Source organism: Salmo salar, chromosome ssa03 (assembly GCF_905237065.1).
Source record: "Salmo salar chromosome ssa03, Ssal_v3.1, whole genome shotgun sequence".
In the NCBI taxonomy this organism is placed as follows: domain Eukaryota; kingdom Metazoa; phylum Chordata; class Actinopteri; order Salmoniformes; family Salmonidae; genus Salmo; species Salmo salar.
Genome location: NC_059444.1, coordinates 56,022,678 through 56,045,303, shown reverse-complemented (window position 1 = coordinate 56,045,303; position 22,626 = coordinate 56,022,678). Strand labels below are relative to the sequence as shown.

Sequence of the window (22,626 nt, the reverse complement as noted above, 5' to 3'; positions counted from 1 at the left end):
TGGTTGCATGGTCTGCTGGATTGCTGTCAGTGTTTACATAACAACACTGATCTGAATGGGTAGACTTCCTGATGTGAGTTACCCTATTGGCAACATACACATAGAATCTTTTGGTGACATTGTAGATGTAACCGAGAACTACCTTACTGTCTGTGTTACAGCAATGTCCATTTAGTCTCTGATCATTTCATACATCTCAACAGCTAGCACAGCCACACACAGTTCTTGGCGTGGGATAGTGTGGGCCTGTCGAGGGGCCAATTTTGATTCCCCCATGACACTCACTCTGGTCAGAAGAGAGTTCTCTGATTAAGGCTTTACCTTGCATTGTTAATGGAGCCATAAACCCAAGAGGGTCATAAAGACTATTCACTGTGGACAGGATGACTCTCCGCGTAAAAGGACACCTGGAATGTGAAGCTGTCTGTTTCCAGGTTCCAGGAAAGTCCCAGGCTCCGTTGAAAGGGGAGAGAATCCACTCCGAGGTCCAGGTCTTTTAAGTCTTTAATATGGTCCTTCATGGGGAAGGCTTCCATAACTATTTTGCTATTGTATGCATTCTTGTGTAGTTTCATGTTGGACTCCGCTAACATTGCTTGTGTTTTTCTTAGAATGTTGATAGCTTCTTCTATAGTAGCTACTGATGTCAGCCCATCATCGATGTAAAAGTTCCTCACTACATATTGCTTGGGTTTTGACCCGTGTTCCTTCTCACCCTGTAGAGCTACTCATCTCATGCAGTAGATGGCTACGGCTGGTGAGGGGCTGTTCCCAAATACATGCACTTTCATCCTGTACTCAGTTATGTTCCTATCTGGGTTGTTGTCTACCAGAGAAACCTTAAGTAACCTCTGTGATCCTCACGTACTCCAAAACAGTAAAACAGTTGTTGCATATCTGCCGTTAGCGCAATGCAATGCTTGCGGAAGCGCATTAGGACGCCCAAGAGTGTGTTTTTTAAGTTTGGATCACTGAGCAGAACGTTGTTAAGTGACACTCCTTGACACTTAGCACTGGAGTCAAACACCACTCTTACATGTTCAGGTTATTGTAGATGGTAAACTCCAAGTATGGGCAGATACCAGCGTTCTTTGTCTCCCTCTAGTGGCGGAGAATATTTGATTTGGTCGTTATCCATCATCTTTTGCATGAGGAATAAAATGACGTTTCATGTCAGGCTTTTGGTCTAAAGTCCTGCGAAGTGATTTGAGACGGTTCATGGCCTGCATGGCCTATTGTCTGGCATCATGTCACAGTCTATCAGAGTAGGGAGAGTGAGCTGCATGTGTCCGTCTATAGACTCCACCATGAAGTTCTCCTGTCTGAAGTCTCTGTTACCCCAGAACAGGTCTTCATGGTGTACGGAACAGAGCTGTCATTGATTTTGAAGAGATTCAAAAACTCTGTCTTGGCCAGAGATTTGTTGCTCTGTTCATCAAGCACTACATACATTTTGACAACTTTCTCTCTTTTCCCAGCTGGATAAGCTTTGACTAGGAATATTTTTGACTAAAATATATTTTGATTTGTTTAAGACTTTTTTGTTTACTACATGATTCTATATGTGTTATTTCAATGTTTTGATGTCTTCACTATTATTCTACAATGTAGAAAATATACTGCTCAAAAAAATAAAGGGAACACTTAAACAACACAATGTAACTCCAAGTGAATCACACTTCTGTGAAATCAAACTGTCCACTTAAGAAGCAACACTGATTGACAATAAATTTCACATGCTGTTGTGCAAATGGAATAGACAACAGGTGGAAATTATAGGCAATAAGCAAGACACCCCCAATAAAGGAGTGGTTCTGCAGCTGGAGACTACAGACCACTTGTCAGTTCCTATGCTTCCTGGCTGATGTTTTGGTCACTTTTGAATGCTGGCGGTGCTTTCACTCTAGTGGTAGCATGAGACAGTCTACAACCCACATAAGTGGCTCAGGTAGTGCAGCTCATCCAGGATGGCACATCAATGTGAGCTGTGGCAAGAAGGTTTGCTGTGTCTGTCAGCGTAGTGTCCAGAGCATGGAGGCGCTACCAGGAGACAGGCCAGTACATCAGGAGACGTGGAGGAGGCCGTAGGAGGGCAACAACCCAGCAGCAGGACCGCTACCTCCGCCTTTGTGCAAGGATGAGCAGGAGGAGCACTGCCAGAGCCCTGCAAAATGACCTCCAGCAGGCCACAAATGTGCAGGTGTCTGCTCAAACGGTCAGAAACAGACTCCATGAGGGTGGTATGAGGGCCCGACGTCCACAGGTGGGGGTTGTGCTTACAGCCCAACACCGTGCAGGACGTTTGGCATTTGCCAGAGAACACCAAGATTGGCAAATTCGCCACTGGCGCCCTGTGCTCTTCACAGATGAAAGCAGGTTCACACTGAGCACGTGACAGAGTCTGGAGACGCCGTGGAGAACATTCTGCTGCCTGCAACATCCTCCAGCATGACCGGTTTGGCGGTGGGTCAGTCATGGTGTGGGGTGGCATTTCTTTGGGGGGCCGCACAGCCCTCCATGTGCTCGCCAGAGGTAGCCTGACTGCCATTGGGTACCGAGATGAGATCCTCAGACCCCTTGTGAGACCATATGCTGGTGCGGTTGGCCCTGGGTTCCTCCTAATGCAAGACAATGCTAGACCTCATGTGGCTGGAGTGTGTCAGCAGTTCCTGCAAGAGGAAGGCATTGATGCTATGGACAGGCCCGCCCGTTCCCCAGACCTGAATCCAATTGAGCACATCTGGGACATCATGTCTCGCTCCATCCACCAACGCCACGTTGCACCACAGACTGTCCAGGAGTTGGCGGATGCTTTAGTCCAGGTCTGGGAGGAGATCCCTCAGGAGACCATCCGCCACCTCATCAGGAGCATGCCCAGGCGTTGTAGGGATAGTAGTCATACAGGCACGTGGAGGCCACACACACTACTGAGCCTCATTTTGATTTGTTTTAAGGACATTACATCAAAGTTGGATCAGCCTGTAGTGTGGTTTTCCACTTTAATTTTGAGTGTGACTCCAAATCCAGACCTCCATGGGTTGATAAATTGGATTTCCATAGATTATTTTTGTGTGATATTGTTGTCAGCACATTCAACTATGTAAAGAAAAAAGTATTTAATAAGATTATTTCTTTCATTCAGATCTAGGATGTGTTGTTTAAGTGTTCCCTTTATTTTTTTGAGCAGTGTAGTTAAAATAAAGAAAAACCCTTATTAAAGAATAAATAAAGAAAATTATAGCCCTAAGAAGTTAGAATAAATATATAAAGAAAATTGTGTAATGTAGTCTCCACGAACTATGAAATGCGTTATGAAGAAAATTGTATAGTCCTACGGTTGCCTACACGAAAAAAAAGGGGTCTTTCTGACTCCAAATACACCAGTACTCTAAAGAATTAAGAGAAAACAAGCATAGAAAACAGTATTGGCATTAATACAAATAAAAATCAATCTAAGGTTTCTATTATAATATAATTATTTTGTTGATAACCTGGTTGATTAACAATGTTTGGTTATCACGTTTTTTTATTATAGAAATATATATGGGACATATAAAAGGCAGTTGCTCATCAAGCATTGCTCAAATAACTTTCAATAGATTGTTCCAAAGTTTGACCCCGAAAAAGTTTGTTCCTAATGAATGAAGTCGTACAAAAATGTGTGTATTTTCCTACGTATTAAGTAGCACAAAATGTGTATCTTTTCACACAAATTAAGCCACACAAAAACGCACAAAAATGCTTGAAATATACAGAATACTTTTTGTACATATTTGCACGAATTGAGTGTGAGATTGTGTTGCAACACAACAAACCAATGTGCCAACGTGTTTTACACCATTGGTTGAAACAATGCAAATATTAACAAGCACTGTATATCTTCAAAATGTAGATAAAACTAGAATTGTGTTTTCATGGATCATCCTTCCTTGCATCTATAGTTCTGTGACAGTGGTTATTTGTTTCAACACCATCTCTCAGCTATTTACAAAATAGTGGTTGAGTGTGCTTTGGTTTTGTTTCAATGTCAGAGTTCCCCTTTAGAAAGTCGGTCTATAAAAAAATGAATGCATGAATTAATGATATAAGTGAATGAAAACAATATGAGAGTAGTTGTATGTATTTTTTATTTAATTGTATTATAAATAAAACACGAATAAATAAATGCATAGTGTACACAAATCAGTCTACCAATGTAAATAAATAAATAAATAAATAAATAAATCAGTCATTCTGTCAATCTAGCAGCCGGCCAGTCAGTATATATAAGAGCCATCAATCTTTTAGCCAGCCTGAGGAATATGTCACGTCTCCAATGATGATTCTGTGGTTCTCCTCACAGCTTGACTCTGCTGTCAATGAATTTCTTGAACTGCACCAAGTTTTCGCGAATCTCCTTTCGCACAATCTCCCATGCGCATGCGCTGTGTTCCTGGAGAGCGTACAAGATATACATTTTATTTCAGTCAACTCAACCACTGCAGGTGTTGTTGCTCCAACGCATCCATCGACATAAAAACGGCACTTGGCAATTCCAAGTTTCATATGTGAGTTGTGGCATTGAAATGAGTCTCATTTCTGGTGATCTAGAACTTTTGCTCAGATTAATTTAGCCTCTATTTGAGGACATTTGAAATTGGACCCACCTTCTCTTTCAAGACGGTGTTCAGCTTGTTGAAGTATGTTTTCAGAGTAACCGACCATCCATCTCCAGAGGATTCCCAAACACCACCTACGACCTATGAGACGGTTATGAAAATATTAGAAACATATTTGGTGTGTTTGAAGTGTTTAAATTATTTAAATACCAATGCCCACGATTGTCTGCCCCCAAAATACACTGAGTGTACACCACATTAGGAACACCTTCCTAACATTGAGTTGAGCACACCGTTTTACCCTCAGAACAGCCTAAATTCGTCAGGGCACGCGTTCCACAGCGATACTGGCCCATGTTGACTCCAATACTTGCCACAGATGTGTCATGTTGGCTGGATGTCCTTTGGGTGGTGGACCATTCTTCACACAGAAGGGAAAATGTTGAGCATGAGAAATCCAGCGGCGTTGCAGTTCTTGACACATTCAAACTGGTGCGCCTGGCACCTACTACCATACTCCCGTGAAAGACATATTTTGTCTTGCCCTTTCACCCTCTGAATGGCACACATACACAATCCATGTCTCAATTGTCTCAAGGCTTAAAACCCATGTTTAACCTGTCTCCGCCCCTTCCTCCACACCAATAGAAGTGGGTCTAACAAGTGAGGGATCATTTCTTTCACCTGGATTCAGCTGGCCAGTCTATGTCATGGAAAGAGCAGGTCTTGCTAATGTTTTGAACACCCAGCGTATAACCTATAGACTACACAAGAGGGCTCATACTTACACATAACTCTAAGTTTTGAACTTGACGATATATGACGTTTTGGAACATGTTAAGTTTTGTTTTGCTCCACGTGGCAGACGTCAGACTGTTGTTGTATAATTGTTCCACATATCGCATAGCCTCCAATGCAACCACAGAGACGTCCTCACCCTGGATAAAATAAAACACGGTTTTAGGCATTGGGTGTCTAAATAAGTGGTTTTAAACTTCCAATTACCCATACTGTACTTAAGTTATACTGTACTTTAGGCTATCAAAATGCTGAAGTGTATCCTACCTCTGTGTTTTTGTAAAGATCCTCTGGAAACATTTGTTCGACGTTTTCTTCTGCACACATAAGTGGAAAGAGTCCACCCTGAAATAGAATTCATATCAATATCAAGAAGTAAACTATATTGTGATAGTAACCTTAAATGAAACATTGCGGTACAGAAAGTGAAAGCATTTCTTAAAAATATAATGTGCTATAATGCAAAATAGAAATCTGAATATCATTGCGAATTTTGCGCATCAATTTGTGCACACCAAATAGCGGACTGGTGCAGTTTAAATTCCTCACCATATCTGAGAGCAGGCCTATGCTCACATCGTTCAGCTTCCCCAACCTAAACTGCGTCCACCTGCAAGGTTTTGATGCTACTGTGCCTTGGCAGAACAGAGTCAGGCAAATGCTCAACCATTTCAATACAGCCATGTTTCTTTTCTAAGAACTTGAATGGAACAGCTATTATAAATGATTTACGACCGATTATCTTAAACTTGATTGATATGATACCTAGATTGTTGAAGTTGCCCATTTTATATGACACAAGTATCGCTACGTAACGGTATCAAAATCCCTTTGTGGTGAAGAAGGGTTTCATGGTTCAGACTTTCGCTTCCCTTTATAAGCCCCAATTTTCAGGGGGTTTATTCTTAATTATTCTGTTGTAAAACTAATTAGAAAATGTTTGCCTATCAAGTTATAGTTTTCATATGTAGAGAATTGCATTGAGCAATGCATTTCATGCTAACATATTCAGCAGGTGTTAAAATGTAGCCCATATTGAATATTAAATACTAAGAAAACCATGGCTGATTTGTTATTTCTATAATACAATGGTACATGGATCTCTCCTATGAAACGAGGGCCATGTTCAGTATAAATATGCTGTAGTTTTGGACATTGCACACCACATTTTTCAGATTCTGTGTGAAACGTTTTTTTGATAGGCGTAGCACGGAGATCCATTTTTGCTCACACACGTTTAGTCTGTTGTCGACTCTCTTTTAATCCGGTAGTGCAGTCTGAAGCATTACTGAACAGTGTTAATATTGCAAATCTTTGAAATAAAAACACGTTTTATTAATAGAGTAACTGGTAGTGTTGAATGAAGACTAAAGCCGCCGCCTCTAAAATGGAGAGTAGAGTGCGGTGGTGTTGCGGTGGTGTTGCCAGCCTGCAGGGGAATTACTTTTCCTTTTCTCTTATGCGCTTCATTCTTATTAAATTGATTCGGTAAATTCCAAAGGGTCTTTTTAATGTTAGTTCATTTTTGTTTAAAAAAAGAATTATATGCCGTAATTTTGCCTTGACGATGTCGTCTGAATTTGACCGAATGTGAATGATGATGATGCTAATGATGGGTATATAGCTATATTTTTCTAAACTTTTATTTAACCATGAAAATCCAATTCAGATATAGAATCATGATGATGATGACTACGACGTTAATTGGAGGTGTAGATTTCTGATTATGCCGTTTTTATGTTAAGTCTTTATATGATGTTACCTTGTAACAATGAACTAACTGATCATAGCATTGATTGTTCATGACTGTTGGCCAATCAACAAATTAATGATTATTTTCAAACTTGAGATGAATTCCACTGTATTTGTGCAGTCAGTTAATTACAAATGTTGTTAAATGGGTCAACAGGTTTATTTCGCAGCCTACAGTCGTGGTATGAAATAAATATATTACATCTGCTAATCTGTAGTGCATAGACTCTCTTCGCCGTTGTTTTGAACACATGAATGCATGAAAGACTGAATGGATGAATGCATGGATGACTAAATTTGTAAATTAATACAAACTATATGATAATAGATGCATGTTTTTTTTCATTTAATTTTAATATAAATAAATGAATAACAGCCTTAATAGCCTTCACATGTACATGAATCAATCAGACAGTAAATATATCATCCATCGATCTATTAGCCAGCCTCATGTACATGTCACATGTCTCCAATGATGATTGTGTGGTTGTCCAACAGAACTCTTCTTCCTCACTGCTTGACTCTGCTTTCGAGGAATTTTTAAATCTGCACCAGTTTGGAGCAAACCTAAACCCCCACGATCTCACATGCGCATGCGCTGTGTTCCTGGAGCGAATACAAGACATAATTGTTTTAGAGTCAACTCAACCACAGCAGGTGAAACACTAACGCATCCGTCGACTGAAACGGCGTTTGGAAGTTCCATGTTTCACATGTGAGTTGTGGCAGCAAAATTCATCCGATTTGTGGTGATCTAGAACATTTCCTCTGATTAATTTAGCCTCTTTTCAAGGACATTTGATATTGGACCCACCTTCTGTTTCAAGACGGTGTTCAGCTTGTCGAAATGTGTTTTCATGACGCGTTGCCTGTTGTGACCGACCCTCCCATCTCCAGAGGATGCCCCAACACCACACCCGACCTGGTGACAATAAAATGGTGGCTTGTGAATTAATTCCGTATTAATTAAAGTTCTGAAAATATTATACAAAAATAATTTAGATGAAATCACTAATTAAAGACCTGTGCCAATTATTGTCTGCTCCCCAAATATAGCTTAGGCTACACCATGAGGGATCATACTTACACATCCCTCTAATTTCTTAACTTAACTAGGTCATCTGTTTTTGAACAGGTTCAGTGTTTACTTGTTCCACGTGACAGGAGTCAGGCCATTAAATAATTGGGCCATATATCTCAAAACCTCTAATGCAACTACAGAAACGTCCTCACCTGTGTAAAAGAAAACAGGGGTTTAGGCATTAGGGTGTCTCATAAATTCCAAGGATAAACTTCCAATTTATCATTTTGTAACTGTAAAATATCATATACTATAGTTTAGGCTATTAAAATCTTGCTATATGATACTGAAGTGTATCCTGCCTGTGTGTTCCTGTAAACCTGCACTGGAAACATGCGCTCGACTTTTCTTTTAGACACAGAACTGGAAACTGTCCACCCTGAAATAAAGTGAACTGTATTGGAATAGTAACCTTAAATTAAACATTGTGGTGCAGAGAATGAAAGCATTGGTGACATATAATGTGTTGTAATAAAATAAAATAAATGTAGGCCTAATAATGAGATATATTGAGAATCAAATTGTGCACACCAAATAGTGGACTGGTGCAAAATGTAGTGGACTGGTACATAAACTGCGTCCACCTGCACCGATCGGAGTCAGCTGTGCCTCAACAGAACAGAGTCAGATAGAAACTCTACTATTTCAACAGATCCATGTTTCTTTTCATAATATTTAAGTGAAACAGACTTTCGAAATGATCAACAACCGATTATCTTAATCTTGATTCGATATGATACCTACATTGCTGAAGATGTCCATCATAGAATAAAGCGAAGTATCGCTGTACGTGAAGCTATAAAACATTATTTTGTGGTGAAGAAGGCTGCAGGCTTCAGGCTTTAGCTTCCCTTCACAAGCCCCACTTTTTTTGCTATAGTGAAATTAATAAGAATGTTTTTTTGTCCAGCAAGTTAAGTTTTCATACATGTCTATGCAAATGTGACATTAGTAAGTTCATAGTATGTGAGGATCTTAAAACATCTAAGGTTAAAAAGATCATGCATTCTATATTAGTTGATAGAGATTGATAACATTCATATAATTGTGTTAAAAAGTTAAAACCCATCAAGCCTACAAAGGGTAAGAATTGTAAAAGGAATGTGTAAGCGTTATATTGATTACTTTATTTTGTGGTGCCTAATTGAAGGGGAAAAGTGTTAATCTGTGATCTACTAAATGCTCTTAATCTATGAGCCTGAGATCGATTGCTCTGGTCTCCACCCAAGTTCGCGGGGAAATCGCGGTCTTTTCCTTATTGCAGTAAAAGTTCTCAGTGAGGAAACAATACCGTATCACTCGTGATTATTTCTCACCTTTTTCAGGGGCGTAACATTTTTGGAGGCTCCGCTGAGATTGCTGCTCAGATGTCCAGTTTCCACATCCTGGTCGCTGAATTAGGAGCCAGCTAAATCCCCACATAACAACTCAGGCAGGCTGCAGTGAGGAAAGTGTTGCTGTTCGAGGAGAGCTGGAAGTTGGTGGTTAAGTACGTGTCAGCTGAGGCCATTGATCGACCATCAGAGACAGTAAGGACCATCTAATTCAGAGTCAACTCCTGCACAGTAAAAGTTCCTCCTGTTCTGTTAACATGACGACCGCCTTGGAAGAACTACAGGAAGAGGTAGTAGGAGAATTGCACACCCTGACTAAAGACAAGTTACTAGAGATATGTGATTTCCTTGACATCTCAGGCGAACAGAGAAGAGATGTCCAAGACAAATCCCGCATATCATTGATGACTCACATTATGATGTTCCTTGAAAGAGAGGAAGTAGCAGAGTTAGAAGATGGCGGCATGTCGGAATTGTTGCTACTTAAAGACAAAATGACAGAGATGATCAGTGGCATAGATAACGAAACAGGGCAAACTGACCATGATATTGAAAGAGCCGGAACACATCACATAATAGAGGAACTGAGAACTGCAACCCCACAACAAGGGGTGGGAACTGAGCAGATTACTGCAGCTAAAGCCAGTGATTCTCTGCGTCAGCCCCAACCCTATGCCAATCTTCAGGTGAGCGTGCCGCTCTCACCCAGTGCACAGCCCAGCTCATACTTGCGCAAAGAGTTTAAAATTTCTGGTCAGATAGGTGAACCGGGCCAGAAAGATAAACTGATTTTTTCAGCCTTGCCCATCAGATCGAGAATGGACTTAACAGAGGCTATCCTGAGGTAGAAATAGTAGACGCAGTAGTCAGGGCTATTTCTCCAGGCTCACAGCTACGCAGCTACTTGGAAGGTAAACCCCAGCTAACTCTTCCCACACTTAGATGTATCCTGCGTTCCCACTTCCAAGAGAAGAGTCCAACAGAGCTTTACAAACAGCTAGGTTCAGAAGCACAGCATAGCAAGGAGACCCCTCAAAGCTTCCTGATGCGCGTCTTAGATTTGAGGCAAAAAGTACTGTTTGCATCCCAGGAGTCAGAATCAGGGCTTAAGTATAACCCTGCTCCAGTCCAGCGCATGTGTTTACACACAGTCCTTACAGGTCTCCAGAGTGACAGTATCAGGATAGACATGCAGCCTCTCCTGCTAGATAGCGAAACATCAGATGAGGTTTTGCTAGAGAAGCTTAACATTGCTTGTGCTAATGAGATAGAAAGACGAAACAAAAGGCAGTTTAATGCCCCACAGCCTGCTACAACGGTAAGTGTAGTCCAGTTAGAAGATACGCCATCTGCAAAGTGTCCTGTGAAGGAAGCCAAAGCTAAGATACCCGCAGAACTGTTAACAGAGTTAGCTGAACATAAGACAGGTGTAGCTTCTCTAAAAGGTCTCAGTGCAGAGATTGCTTAGATTAAGGAGACATTACAGCAGCCTATGTTTCAGTCACTGCCTTGTGCCTATGCCCCACCTCCAGTTAGGAGGCCAGATTTACAGCAACTACAGTCAGCCCCAAGCACCTGACCCTGCGCAGCATCAATATGCACCTAACCTGTATACCAACCGTTCTGCTCAAGCTCCAAGGAGGTGTTTTGTCTGCCAGCAGGCCAGAACAGATGCACGCTGCACACACTGCTTCCGATGTGGGAGTGGAGAACATTTTCAAGCTGGATGTAAAATCCGGGGAGTCAGACCATCAAGAGAGGCCCCTTTAAACGGGGAAGGGTTACCGCTGAGGGACGAGTGTTAACCGTAGCTACCAAAAAGTCTCAGAAATGTGAAAATTGTGCCAGAGAAGATTCATTTGAGAACCTGAAACAATGTTCATCATGTAAAGAGACACTGTGCTGTTCCAAAGTATGTCAAAACCAACATTGGACTAAACATAAGAAAAAATGGGTTAACTGCCTTGTTCAGGGGAAGAACAACAGATTTGTACCTTGTCAGCTCGGGGATTCGATCTAGCAACCTTTCCGTTACTGGCCCAACATTCTAACCACTAGGCTACCTGCCGCCCCATATTCAATATTGAATATAAAAAAACAAGAAAACAGTAACCTATTTCGAGAGTATAGTGCAGTGGTATTGGCTTATCTTTTCCTTTTCTCTCATGGTGTTCATTCTTGTTACATTGATTCTGTAATGCCAAGCGTCGGCTGGAGTGGAGTGGTGTCAAGCTCGCTGCAATTGGACTCTGGAGCAGTGGAAACACGTTTTCTATACTGATGAATCATGCTTCACCATCTGGCAGTCCGACGGACAAATCTGAGTTTGGCGGATACCAGAAGAACTCTACCTGCCCGAATGCATAGTGCCAACTGTAAAGTTTGGTGGAGGAGGAATAGTGGTCTGGGGCTGTTTTTCATGGTTCGGGCTAGGCCCCTTAGCTCCAGTGAAGGGAAATCTTAACGCTACAGCATACAATGACATTCTAGACAATTCTGTGCTTCCAACTTTGTGGAAACAGTTTGGGTAAGGCCCTATCCTGTTTCAGCCTGACAATGCCCTAGTGCACCAAGCAAGGTCCATACAGAAATGGTTTGTCGAGATTAGTTTGAAAGAACTTGTCTGGCTTGCACAGAGCCCTGATACCAACCCCATTGAACACGTTTGGGATGAAATGGAACACCGACTGCGAGCCAGGCCTAATCGCCCAACATTAGTGCCCTACCTCACTAATGGTCTTCTGGCTGAATGGAAGCAACTCCACGCAGCAATGTTTCAAGTAACATCTAGTGGAAAGCATTCCCAGAAGAGTGGAGGCTACTATAGCAGCAAAGGGGGATGAGATGTTCGATGAGCAGGTGTCCACATACTTCTGGTCATGTGGTGTATAAACTTTAAGTAGAACATCATGTGACTGACGATCAGCAGCAAGTTTAATCTGCATCCCCTCAGATGGTTAGATAAAACCATTCTCATTGGTTTTAGACTACAACGAAATTTGGACAAATTATACAAAATACATTGTCTTCACAAATCGGGGAAATTACCACTAAGGACCCCAAAGTCAAGCTTAAATGAATTTATGTCTATTCACGCCAGCGGAGAGATTACAGACAAACAGCGCTTCATGTGGAAGTTAGTCAGAAGCTCTGACGAGGTATTTCCCCCTCGGCATATTTATACTGTCTCTACGGGTTACACAAAGATAGCCAACTGTCTCCTTTCTCAGCAAAGGGTTTGCTCTCAGAGACCAGCTTCAGAGGAGGACAAATCCTGGCAACCACAGTCTGGGTGTTCTGCTGAGCCGACCTTGTGAGAGCAATACTCAGGTACCCTGTCTGTCTACAACAGGTGCATTTCTAAGTATTAAACAGGTAAAACATGTAGAATAAGCAGTGGTGTAAAGTACTTAATTAAGAAGTTTTTGGGGGTATCTGTACTTTAATTGACTATTTACATTTTTGACTACTTTTACTTTGACTTCATTACATTCCTTAAGAAAATATTATTATTTTTACTCCATACATTTTCCTTGACACCCAAAAGTACTCGTTACATTTTAAATGCTTAGCAGGACAGGAAAATTGTCAAATTCATGCACTTATCAACAGAACATCCCTGGTCATCCCTAGTACCTCTGATCTAGGGGACTCACTAAACACACATGTTTCGTTTGTTAATTACATCTGAATGTTGGAGTGTGCCACTGGCTATCCGTAAATTAAGAAAACGAGAAAATGGTGACGTCTGGATTGCTAAATATAACGAATTGGAAATGCTTTATACTTTTACTTTTGACAATGAAGTATATTTTAGCAATAACATTTACTTTTGATACTTAAGTATATTTTAAACCAAATACTTTTAATCAAGTAGAATTTACTGGGTGAATTTTACTTTTACTTGAGTCATTTTCTATAAAGGTATCTTTACTTTTACTCAAGTATGATAGTCGGGTACTTTTTCCACCACTGAGAATAAGTGTAAGACACTGAAAAAGCAGAAAGGGACACAAAATATAAATATAAATTTATAATAATAAAAAACGATTAATTATGCATTTAAATATAATAAATAGACTAACAGGGTTCCACGTGATTGTGTGCATTCTTTATAAACTGTTAAGGGCGTAGCTTCTGAGATGAGTCCGGATGATCAGTGAATCTTTGCCTTAAAAATATCCAATCTTTGCAGATGACGTTTGGTCTCTTTCCTGATGAGCTCCCACGCCTGTGCATTGTAGTTCTGAAAAACAAAGGAAAATGTACATATTAGTGGTGTTGACTTTCTGGTCATATAATGATCATATTGTCTAGAACAACAAAGGGCTGGGCCGTATGTAATAATGTATGAAGCTTCTCAGAGTAGGAGTGCTGATTTAGGATCAGTTTGCATTTCAGATCACTATAAATAAGGACAGAGGAGACCTGATACTAGATCTGCACTTCTCTGAGATGCTTAATACATATGGCCCTAGAACCCAAAACAGTGTTTCAAACCTGCTCCTGCTTAGCCTAGTTAATATTCATTTGATTAGATGTATTGAACACGTTGCCATCCGAAACCGAACTCACCATTTTTCTCAGAACCTTCCTATTCAACTCCTTGAAGTAGCGTTTCAGTCTCCTCTCAGGTTTCTTGGCAGGTGATACCTGTTGGACAAAATTAAAACATTAGCCTCCCACTGAACATAACAGCCCACATAGATTTTCTCACTTGTACAGTTAGTAGTCTACACCTAAAGCAGGGCTTTCCAACCCTGTTCCTGGAGAGATACGGTCCTTTAGGTTTTCACTACAATCCTAATCTATCACAGCCGATTAATTAGCTGGTAGATAAACTGAATCAGGTTAGTTACAACTGGGGTTGGAGCGTTAACCTACACGAGGGAAGCTCTCCATGAACGGGGTTGGAGAGCCCTGACCTAAACAGGGATTATACTTTAAATAGACCCGTTACTTACACAGGATTTAAGGTTCTCAAATTGGCGTTCTAGAATGTTGAGGAAATCGTCCCGCTTTTTCTTGTCCCAGGTGACAGATTTCATATTCCCATCAAACAGTTTTGTGATTTGATAGATGGTCTCGTTCCGGAATCTGACTTGGTCCTCAAACTACACATGAACATGTAAAAAGAAGATTAGAAACAGTATAGGCTTCAATTATGGCATCAATATAACATTGGCTCAAGACCGCTATACTAATATCAGAACATGAAAAGTCAAAATTCTAGTTTTTACCTCGGCGTCATCAATGTGTCTGTAAAGTGATGTTGGGAAAAAGACAGGGGCATCCTGCTCTGTGATGTCTCCTCCCTGGAATACAACCAATATAGTATTTTATAAAGTCACGCGTCTAAAAGTATAGCTTATACTGCAAGGACAGTATAGGCCTAATGTATATAGCCTCTCGTGGTCGCTCTGTCATTATAGCCTAGCACCCTTTTACTATGGCTACTCTAATATAGATTACAGTCTTCTAACACAAAGGCTGAACATGAAACACAATACTATTTTGATAGGTTGGTTGTTTTGCTGTCCTTAATACATGCATTCAGTCTCCTCTTACAGTGTGCTGATAACTCACCATCTGGTCCAGCAGGGAAAGGTATTCTGAGCTCAAGTGACCGTAGTGGTGTTGGATCCAGTCACAGCAATGACACACGCTCTGCATACTGCAAATAATAAGACAAATACACGTCCAACTCTGCATTGTATACATTGTAAATAGTAGTTTGCTTTGCTCTTAGTTTTCCAGTTGAGTTTGAACATTTTGGCTCTTAAGGAGTTTTATTTGGAGATGGGAAAGCGAAAACTGTATGGAGAATATACCCGATTAACCTACCGGAGGCAGGGGCTTTAACTTTTCAGAGTCCAGCACATGCAGGCAAAGGAATTCCATGTTTTGTCCGACATCTGGACGAACAAATGCCAGCGTTGAATGATAGTTTAACCACAACAATATAGGTTATTTTATTTAGATATAGGCTATTCGCGAGAATAAGCTATACGCGAGCTAGGCTTTTAACTGACATTAACTTCGCGTGAACCGCAAAAAACAAATTAAAAAAAAGTCTGGTAACAAAATCGTCGAAGTCGAAATAAAACGCCAAACTATGACATTTACCCATATAATAGGCCAATTTAGTGGGTTTAGTTAGTCCGAAATATTGTTTCGTGGCGTTCTTGCAAGTCCTCAATGTTGCGCTTTCAACAATGACGTACCAACTTCCACCAGCTGGTGATGTAATTTTGACGAGCAGTGACAACATGATTTGTTGGAACGTTGTCCTTTTCTTTACAAAGGAAAAATGAAAAATTATATTTGACCATACACTGAGTGCACAAATCATTAGGAACACCTTCCTAATATTGAGTTGCACCCCATTTTGCCCTCAGAACACCATCAATTCGTCGGGGCATGGACTCTACATGGTGTTGAAGCGTTCCACAGGGATGCTGGCCCATGTTGACTCTAATGCGTCCCACAAATGTGTCAAGTTGGCTCTATGTCTTTTGGGTGGTGGACCATTCTTGTTTTTTTAACCTTTATTTAACTAGGCAAGTCAGTTAACTGCTGGGAAAGCATAGGCCTTCTGTCTATTTCGGATATTGATAGACAATATAAATTGTTGATGTTATGGAGCCGCCAATACGGCTAGGCTTCACTGCTGGTCTCAGATCCCTTCATCACTTTCACTTAGCCTCGACTTTCTCCGTGTCTGTCTGTCTGTCTGTCTGTCTGTCTGTCTGTCTGTCTGTCTGTCTGTCTGTCTGTCTGTCTGTCTGTCCATTACATTGATATAACTTTTTACTCTAGAACATTCAAAGTGAAAAATATAGCCAACCATACACATTCATTGTTGACACATGCATTTGATACATGTTATTCGCAATTACAGTATCAAGACCTTGAAATACCCCAAAATATCAAGTACAAAGACTGAAGGAGACAAGAGAGATCAGTCTGAACATTTAAATAAAGATTACAGAGTAATGTGGAAAGGTCTACATTCTAAAAAGCTTTCTCATAGCATAAGAAAAGCATGTTTCTCTTTGAGGTTAGAGAGAAAGTCTCCCCACAGTTTCACGTTTTGGCTTGACAACCTTGTCGCCATTGCTTGACCCTCTGAAATAAAACCAAAAGAATACAGTTAATTAATATTACAGTTGACATAATGTTATCCTAATGTGCATCTAAAACTAGAACAATGGTACAAAGATTTTCATTATTTTCATTATTTCCTCATGAAACCAGGTCCACCACTTGGGTTCCTCCTCCTGAAGTTTCAAGTTGTGTTCTAGAGGTAAAGAACAAACCAATATTGATCCTACAGTGACAGCTTAAAGTGAATTGATTTCATCAAAGTGTTAGTGTTGGTTAGTTATGTTTTGACTGGTGAGATTATTGAAAGAATGATGTGAAATAAAAACAGGCAATGTAAAAAACGGATCTTTCCTCCCAACAGCTAAAGGTCCTGAAGCTTCTGCACATGTGCAGGACCCGTAGGCTATAGGACTAATAGTACTGACATCCATATGTCCTGAGCATGTTTAATACAAATATGAATGTTCACACACCGACAGACTGGGCTACAGAATGAGCACTCAGATTAATAAGATTTCAAAGTATACAAATGTTTATTAACTTAACATTTGATGAAGAGCAACATATTTTCCAATAGATAAATCAATACATTCATAAATAGGCATACATAAATAAATAACCTTAATAAATAAATAAATAAATACATGTATAATATTTCTGTTTGACGTTGCACATTACGTGATTGTAGAATAGTAGGCTTTTAAAATCATGTACAATTGTAAAACACAATTCCAAAAATGTTCTGCAAGTTCAAGTTCATGTTCTGTTGGCCCACAGAAGGCTATCAGAGTTGTGTTCCAGAATGAACTGTAGGGTGTACAGGAGCTCTTTTCGAACCACTTCCCAGGCGCAGTAACTGAAATTCTGTGAAAATACAAATAAACTGTTAGGGAAATGTATGGTAATATTGTCCAATGTAGAGATATTATCAAAACAATGTGTCTGTATGTGTTTAACCTATAGTCTACCTTTTCTTTTAGGACTGCTGCAATGTTCCCAAAGTACGTATTCAGTCCTTCTGTCCTGATGAGATAATCACTTGTATCCACACTGCCCATCATCTGTCAGAAAGAAAAAGGCAGGCGATGAATAATAATACAAATGTCACAATACCACAATTAAACAGTTAAGCGATATGTGTTGGCATAGTTACTCACACATTTGCTTTCGTCAATCTGGCGGTATACAATATTCTGAAAATTCTCCAACTTCTGTTGGTCCCACTGAGTAGGCAGGTCGTCAGCTCCAAACAATGTGTCGATGTTCTTCAATGTCTCATAAATAGCGGTAGCACCACTGCTGCTCAACTGAAACGGACAACAACAATAATTTCAAATAACATGAATGGCAGTTTAAAGTTATCTACTTTCTAATCCTAACGGTTGCAAATACTCATTCATGCTGTAAAGAACACTTGGATATGCTCGCTTGCCCTTACCTGTGGCGCGCCGGAGGATGCAAATGCGGTGGCTGGGAATGCCATGAAGACGTTCTCCTGCAGACACTCCAGAGGAAAATTACCCCCCTGAAAGAAAGAGAAAACACAACATTCACGTTGAGCTATTCAGTTATACATAGGTGGATAATACTTCTCAAGACAAAATAAAAAAATGTACCATGTCTCTCAGTAGGTTGTGGGTTATTCGCACCAGCTGTCCTTGTAGCTGACAAGGCATGGGCATGGAGCAAACGTGCGCGACGCAGAGGAAGGCGCTCATCCAAGTGATAGTCTGAAGTGCCATTCTTATTGTAGTTAGATGATCTACAGCAGATGATCATTGTTAGTCGAATATAATCCTGAAAATAATTCATTATTTGTATCCTGAAGCAATTATCAAATGATAGCATATTGTTGACTCACCTGTTGCCAGTATATTGCAAATTTCCTCCAGTGAGAATGTGGTTTGTGTTCTGATCCCATATCTGCGGATTAATTTAAATAGTGAGGATTGAAAGGATGTACAAAAAGTGAAAGGGTGTAACGCTAAATTAGGAGTTAAAATGAATGAATTTGGGAAAGTTTTGCCCAGTGAACCGCAAGTCCGGATTTCTCTTTTCGTGTGCTCCACTTCCATCTCAGCATGTTTCGAGTGTTCCTTCATGGGAGGCACGTTGTCCTAAGTAGGTTGAAAAAATATAACTCATAGATGGCCTTTTGAAAACGCAAACTTTTAAAAGAACGACAGGGAGAAGGAGAGAGAGAGAAAGAGAGACAGAGAATATCGACCCCCTTAACTTTACAATGAATGCAGTAGACCTCTTTATGTCTTTATCAACACTAATATTAAACTAATGGCACTTTTATGGACTAAGGGTAGGCCTACTACAATGTTTGTTTTTTTAATCACAAAACTGCTATTTGCTTGTTTCTTTGTTTGTTTGTCTCTCTCTCTCTCTGTGTGTGTTTGTATGTGTCTGCGTGCGTGCGTGCGCGTATCTGTGAGAGGTGGGAGAGATGATGATTTAATATGATCTCGTTCTGTTTGGATCTTCTGTCTTTAATAACATTCATGTCTATACATTTGAATTAAACTCTTGATAATAACTGATGGTTAAATAGAAATGAAGCAGCATTTTATAACGTCCGTATCTGAATAATGAGGCTAACATTAACATTTCACTATTTATTCCTTTCGAGAGACTAGCAGGGATATTCCTATAAATAAACTAATGTGCCAATGTGTTGTGATAACGTTATCCTAGGCTTATTAGAAAAATACTTACATTCTAATTCCTAATAATAATACTTTTCATCGTCTTAGATATGCTTAGCTTAAGGGTAAAATTATAGTTTATATATTTAGGATGGTCATTACTTGAATCAATTGCTCTCTGACAGTGGTTACCGTTCTCGAACCCTATTACTCAGCAATTTACCAAAAATGTGGTCGAGTGACACTATGCTGTTGTTTTGAACTGCATATTGTATATAAACAAATGAATACATGAAAGACTGAATGGATGAATGCATGGATTACTGAATATGAAAAGTAATACAAACAATATGATAATAGATGCATGTTTTTTTCATTTAATTTTAATATAAATAAAGGAATAAATAAATACATAGCCTTCACATAAATCAGTCAGTCAGTAAATATATCATCCATCAATCTATTAGCCAGCCTCATGTACAGGTCACATGTCTCCAATGATGATTATGTGGTTTGTCTAACAGACCTCTTCTTCCTCACTGCTTGACTCCGCAGTCGAGGAATTTTTAAATCTGCACCAGTTTGTAGCAAACCTCCCACGATCTCACATGCGCATGCGCTGTGTTCCTGGAGCGCATACAATACATGCATATTTTTCAGTCAACTCAACCACAGCAGGTGCTGCGCAAACGCATCCGACGACAAAAACGGCGTTTGGAAGTTCCATGTTTCACATGTGAGTTGTGGCAGCAAAATTCATCCGATTTGTGGTTCAAGAAATTTTCCTCTGATTAATTTAGCCTCTTTTCAAGGACATTTGATATTGGACCCACCTTCTGTTTCAAGACGGTGTTCAGCTTGTCGAAATGTGTTTTCATGACGCGTTGCCTGTTGTGACCGACCCTCCATCTCCAGAGGATGCCCCAACACCACACCTGACCTGGTGACAATAAAATGGTGGTCAGTGAATTAGTTCCGTATTAATTAAAGTTCTGAAAATATTATACAAAAATAATTTAGATTAAATAACATATTAAAGACCTGTGCCAATTATTGTCTGCCCCCCAAATATAGCTTAGGCTACACCATGAGGGATCATACTTACACATCCCTCTAATTTCTTAACTTAACTAGGTCATCTGTTTTTGAACAGGTTCAGTGTTTCCTTGTTCCACGTGACAGGAGTCAGGCCATTAAATAATTGGGCCATATATCCCAAAGCCTCTAATGCAACTACAGAAACGTCCTCACCTGTGTAAAAGAAAACAGGGTTTTAGGCATTAGGGTGTCTCATCAATTCCATGGATAAACTTCCAATTTATCATATACTATAGTTTAGGCTATTAGGTCCCGTGTGGCTCAGTTGGTAGAGCATGGTGTTTGCAACGCCAGGGTTGTGGGTTCGATTCCCACGGGGGACCAGTACCGAGAAAAAATGTTTGAAATGTATGCATTCACTACTGTAAGTCGCTCTGGATAAGAGCGTCTGCTAAATGACTAAAATGTTTAAAAATGTGTTTAAAATCTTGCTATATGATACTGAAGTGTATCCTGCCTGTGTGTTCCTGTAAACATGCTCTGGAAACATGCGCTCGACTTTTCTTTTAGACAAAGAACTGGAAACTGTCCACCCTGAAATAAAGTCATATCAATATCAAAAAGTGAACTGTATTGGAATAGTAACCTTACATTAAACGTTGTGGTACAGATAGCGAAATAATTGGTTACATTAAATGTGTTATAATGAAATAAAATAAATCTAGGCCTAATAATGAGATGTATTGAGCATCTAAAACTGCGTCAACCTGCACCAATCGGATTCTGCTGTGACTCGGTAGAACAGTCAGGCAGATACTCAACTATTTCAATAGAACCATGTTTCTTTTGATATCATTTAATTGTAACAGACTTTCGAAATGATTAACAACCGATTATCTTAATCTTGATTCGATACGATTCCTACATTGCTAAAGTTGTCCATCTTCCATAATAATGAGGAAGTTGCCCATCTGATTTAATAAACCGAAGTATCCCTGAACTTGAAGGTATTAAACATTCCTTGTGGTGAAGAAGGCTGCATGGTTCAGGCTTTAGCTTCCCTCTATAAGCCCAACTTTTCAGCGGGTGATTCTTAATTATGCTGTTGTGAAATTAATAAGAATGTATTTTGTCCAGCAAGTTAACAGTTTTCATACATGTCTTTGCGGAGAATTGCATTGGAGCAATGCATTTCACGAGGTCAGAAAGCAGTTTTTCAGCAGGTAATATTGAATATGAAAAACTATTAAAACAGTAGCCTATTTCTACAATGTTACAGGGCTCTATCTTAGCAAATGAGGGCCATGGTCAATATTGTGGACATTGCACACCACATGTTTCAGATTCTGTGTAGGGTTAACCAGAAAGTTGTTTCAATAGGCGTGGCACAGCGATCATATATTCCTCACACGCTAAGTCTGTTGTGACTTTCTTTTCTTCCTGACAGCCAACCGAGATGGGACAACTGAGTAGCCTAGCTGTTTGATTCACCATAAATAAGCCGTATGATGAGACAGTAAAGAATGTTGATTTATGGAAGTTATCCCGGTTTACCAAAACCTTCCAACTATAAACGTCAGTGGTGATAACCTCATTTGATTATCTTCAATTGAAAAAATATACTTTATTCAACCCAAATAACATATGGTGATCAACTCTAGACAGTTTTCTTTAGGGGGGAAATTAAATTAATAGAGTTTTCATATTGCATTCATTAACAGATAACATTTTTTTTTATAACAAATAAACCAAACATACCTCAAAACATTCAGAAACAGTATATATGAGTATTATACAATATAATGTAAGCGCCAGACGTCCAGTACGCCTCCGAGACGCAGTATACCCTGTGCCTGCTCCGCACACTCTCCCTCCAGTGCGCCACCATAGCCCAGTACGTCCTGTGCCTGCTCTGCGCACTCTCCCTCCAGTGCGCCACCATAGCCCAGTACGTCCTGTGCCTGCTCTGCGCACCCAGTCTCCGGTGCGTCTCCCCAGTCCGGTGAGACCGGTTCCAGCTCCACGTAGGAAGCCTCCAGTGATGTTCAATGGTCCGAAGCCTCCATTGATAATTCATGGCACAAAGCCTCCAATGATGATCCATGGCGCGGAACCAGTAGTGATGATGCATGGCACGGAGCCTGCAGCGACGGTCCACTGTCCGGAACCTCCAGCGACGCTCCCCAGTCCGGAGACTCCGGCCACGCTCCCCAGTCCGGAGACTCCGGCCACGCTCCCCAGTCCGGAGACTCCGGCCACGCTCC

The 22,626-nt window shown here is 40.3% G+C and overlaps 3 protein-coding genes across 3 annotated transcripts; all 3 read right to left on the bottom strand.

The window, feature by feature from the left end:
• Positions 1-4,256: 4,256 nt before the first annotated feature.
• On the bottom strand, positions 4,257-6,080 carry LOC123741674 (interferon a3-like). Its single transcript, XM_045714977.1, has 5 exons — positions 5,946-6,080; positions 5,664-5,741; positions 5,387-5,536; positions 4,647-4,739; positions 4,257-4,432 (listed from the first exon to the last, which is right to left on the bottom strand). The coding sequence occupies exons 1-5, from the start codon at positions 6,078-6,080 to the stop codon at positions 4,337-4,339; spliced, it is 552 nt and encodes a 183-aa protein (XP_045570933.1). The 3' UTR covers positions 4,257-4,336.
• A 7,580-nt stretch (positions 6,081-13,660) lies between these two features.
• LOC106600964 (interferon a3-like) lies at positions 13,661-15,384 on the bottom strand. The gene is made up of 5 exons (XM_014192772.2): positions 15,150-15,384; positions 14,804-14,878; positions 14,528-14,677; positions 14,139-14,216; positions 13,661-13,809 (listed from the first exon to the last, which is right to left on the bottom strand). The coding sequence occupies exons 1-5, from the start codon at positions 15,282-15,284 to the stop codon at positions 13,720-13,722; spliced, it is 528 nt and encodes a 175-aa protein (XP_014048247.2). The 5' UTR covers positions 15,285-15,384; the 3' UTR covers positions 13,661-13,719.
• Positions 15,385-17,338: 1,954 nt separating this feature from the next.
• LOC106600965 (interferon alpha-1) lies at positions 17,339-18,412 on the bottom strand. Its single transcript, XM_014192774.2, has 5 exons — positions 18,287-18,412; positions 18,109-18,195; positions 17,828-17,977; positions 17,639-17,731; positions 17,339-17,534 (listed from the first exon to the last, which is right to left on the bottom strand). Exons 1-5 carry the CDS (start codon positions 18,410-18,412, stop codon positions 17,427-17,429), a joined length of 564 nt encoding a protein of 187 aa, XP_014048249.2. The 3' UTR covers positions 17,339-17,426.
• Between the last annotated feature and the right edge of the window lie 4,214 nt (positions 18,413-22,626).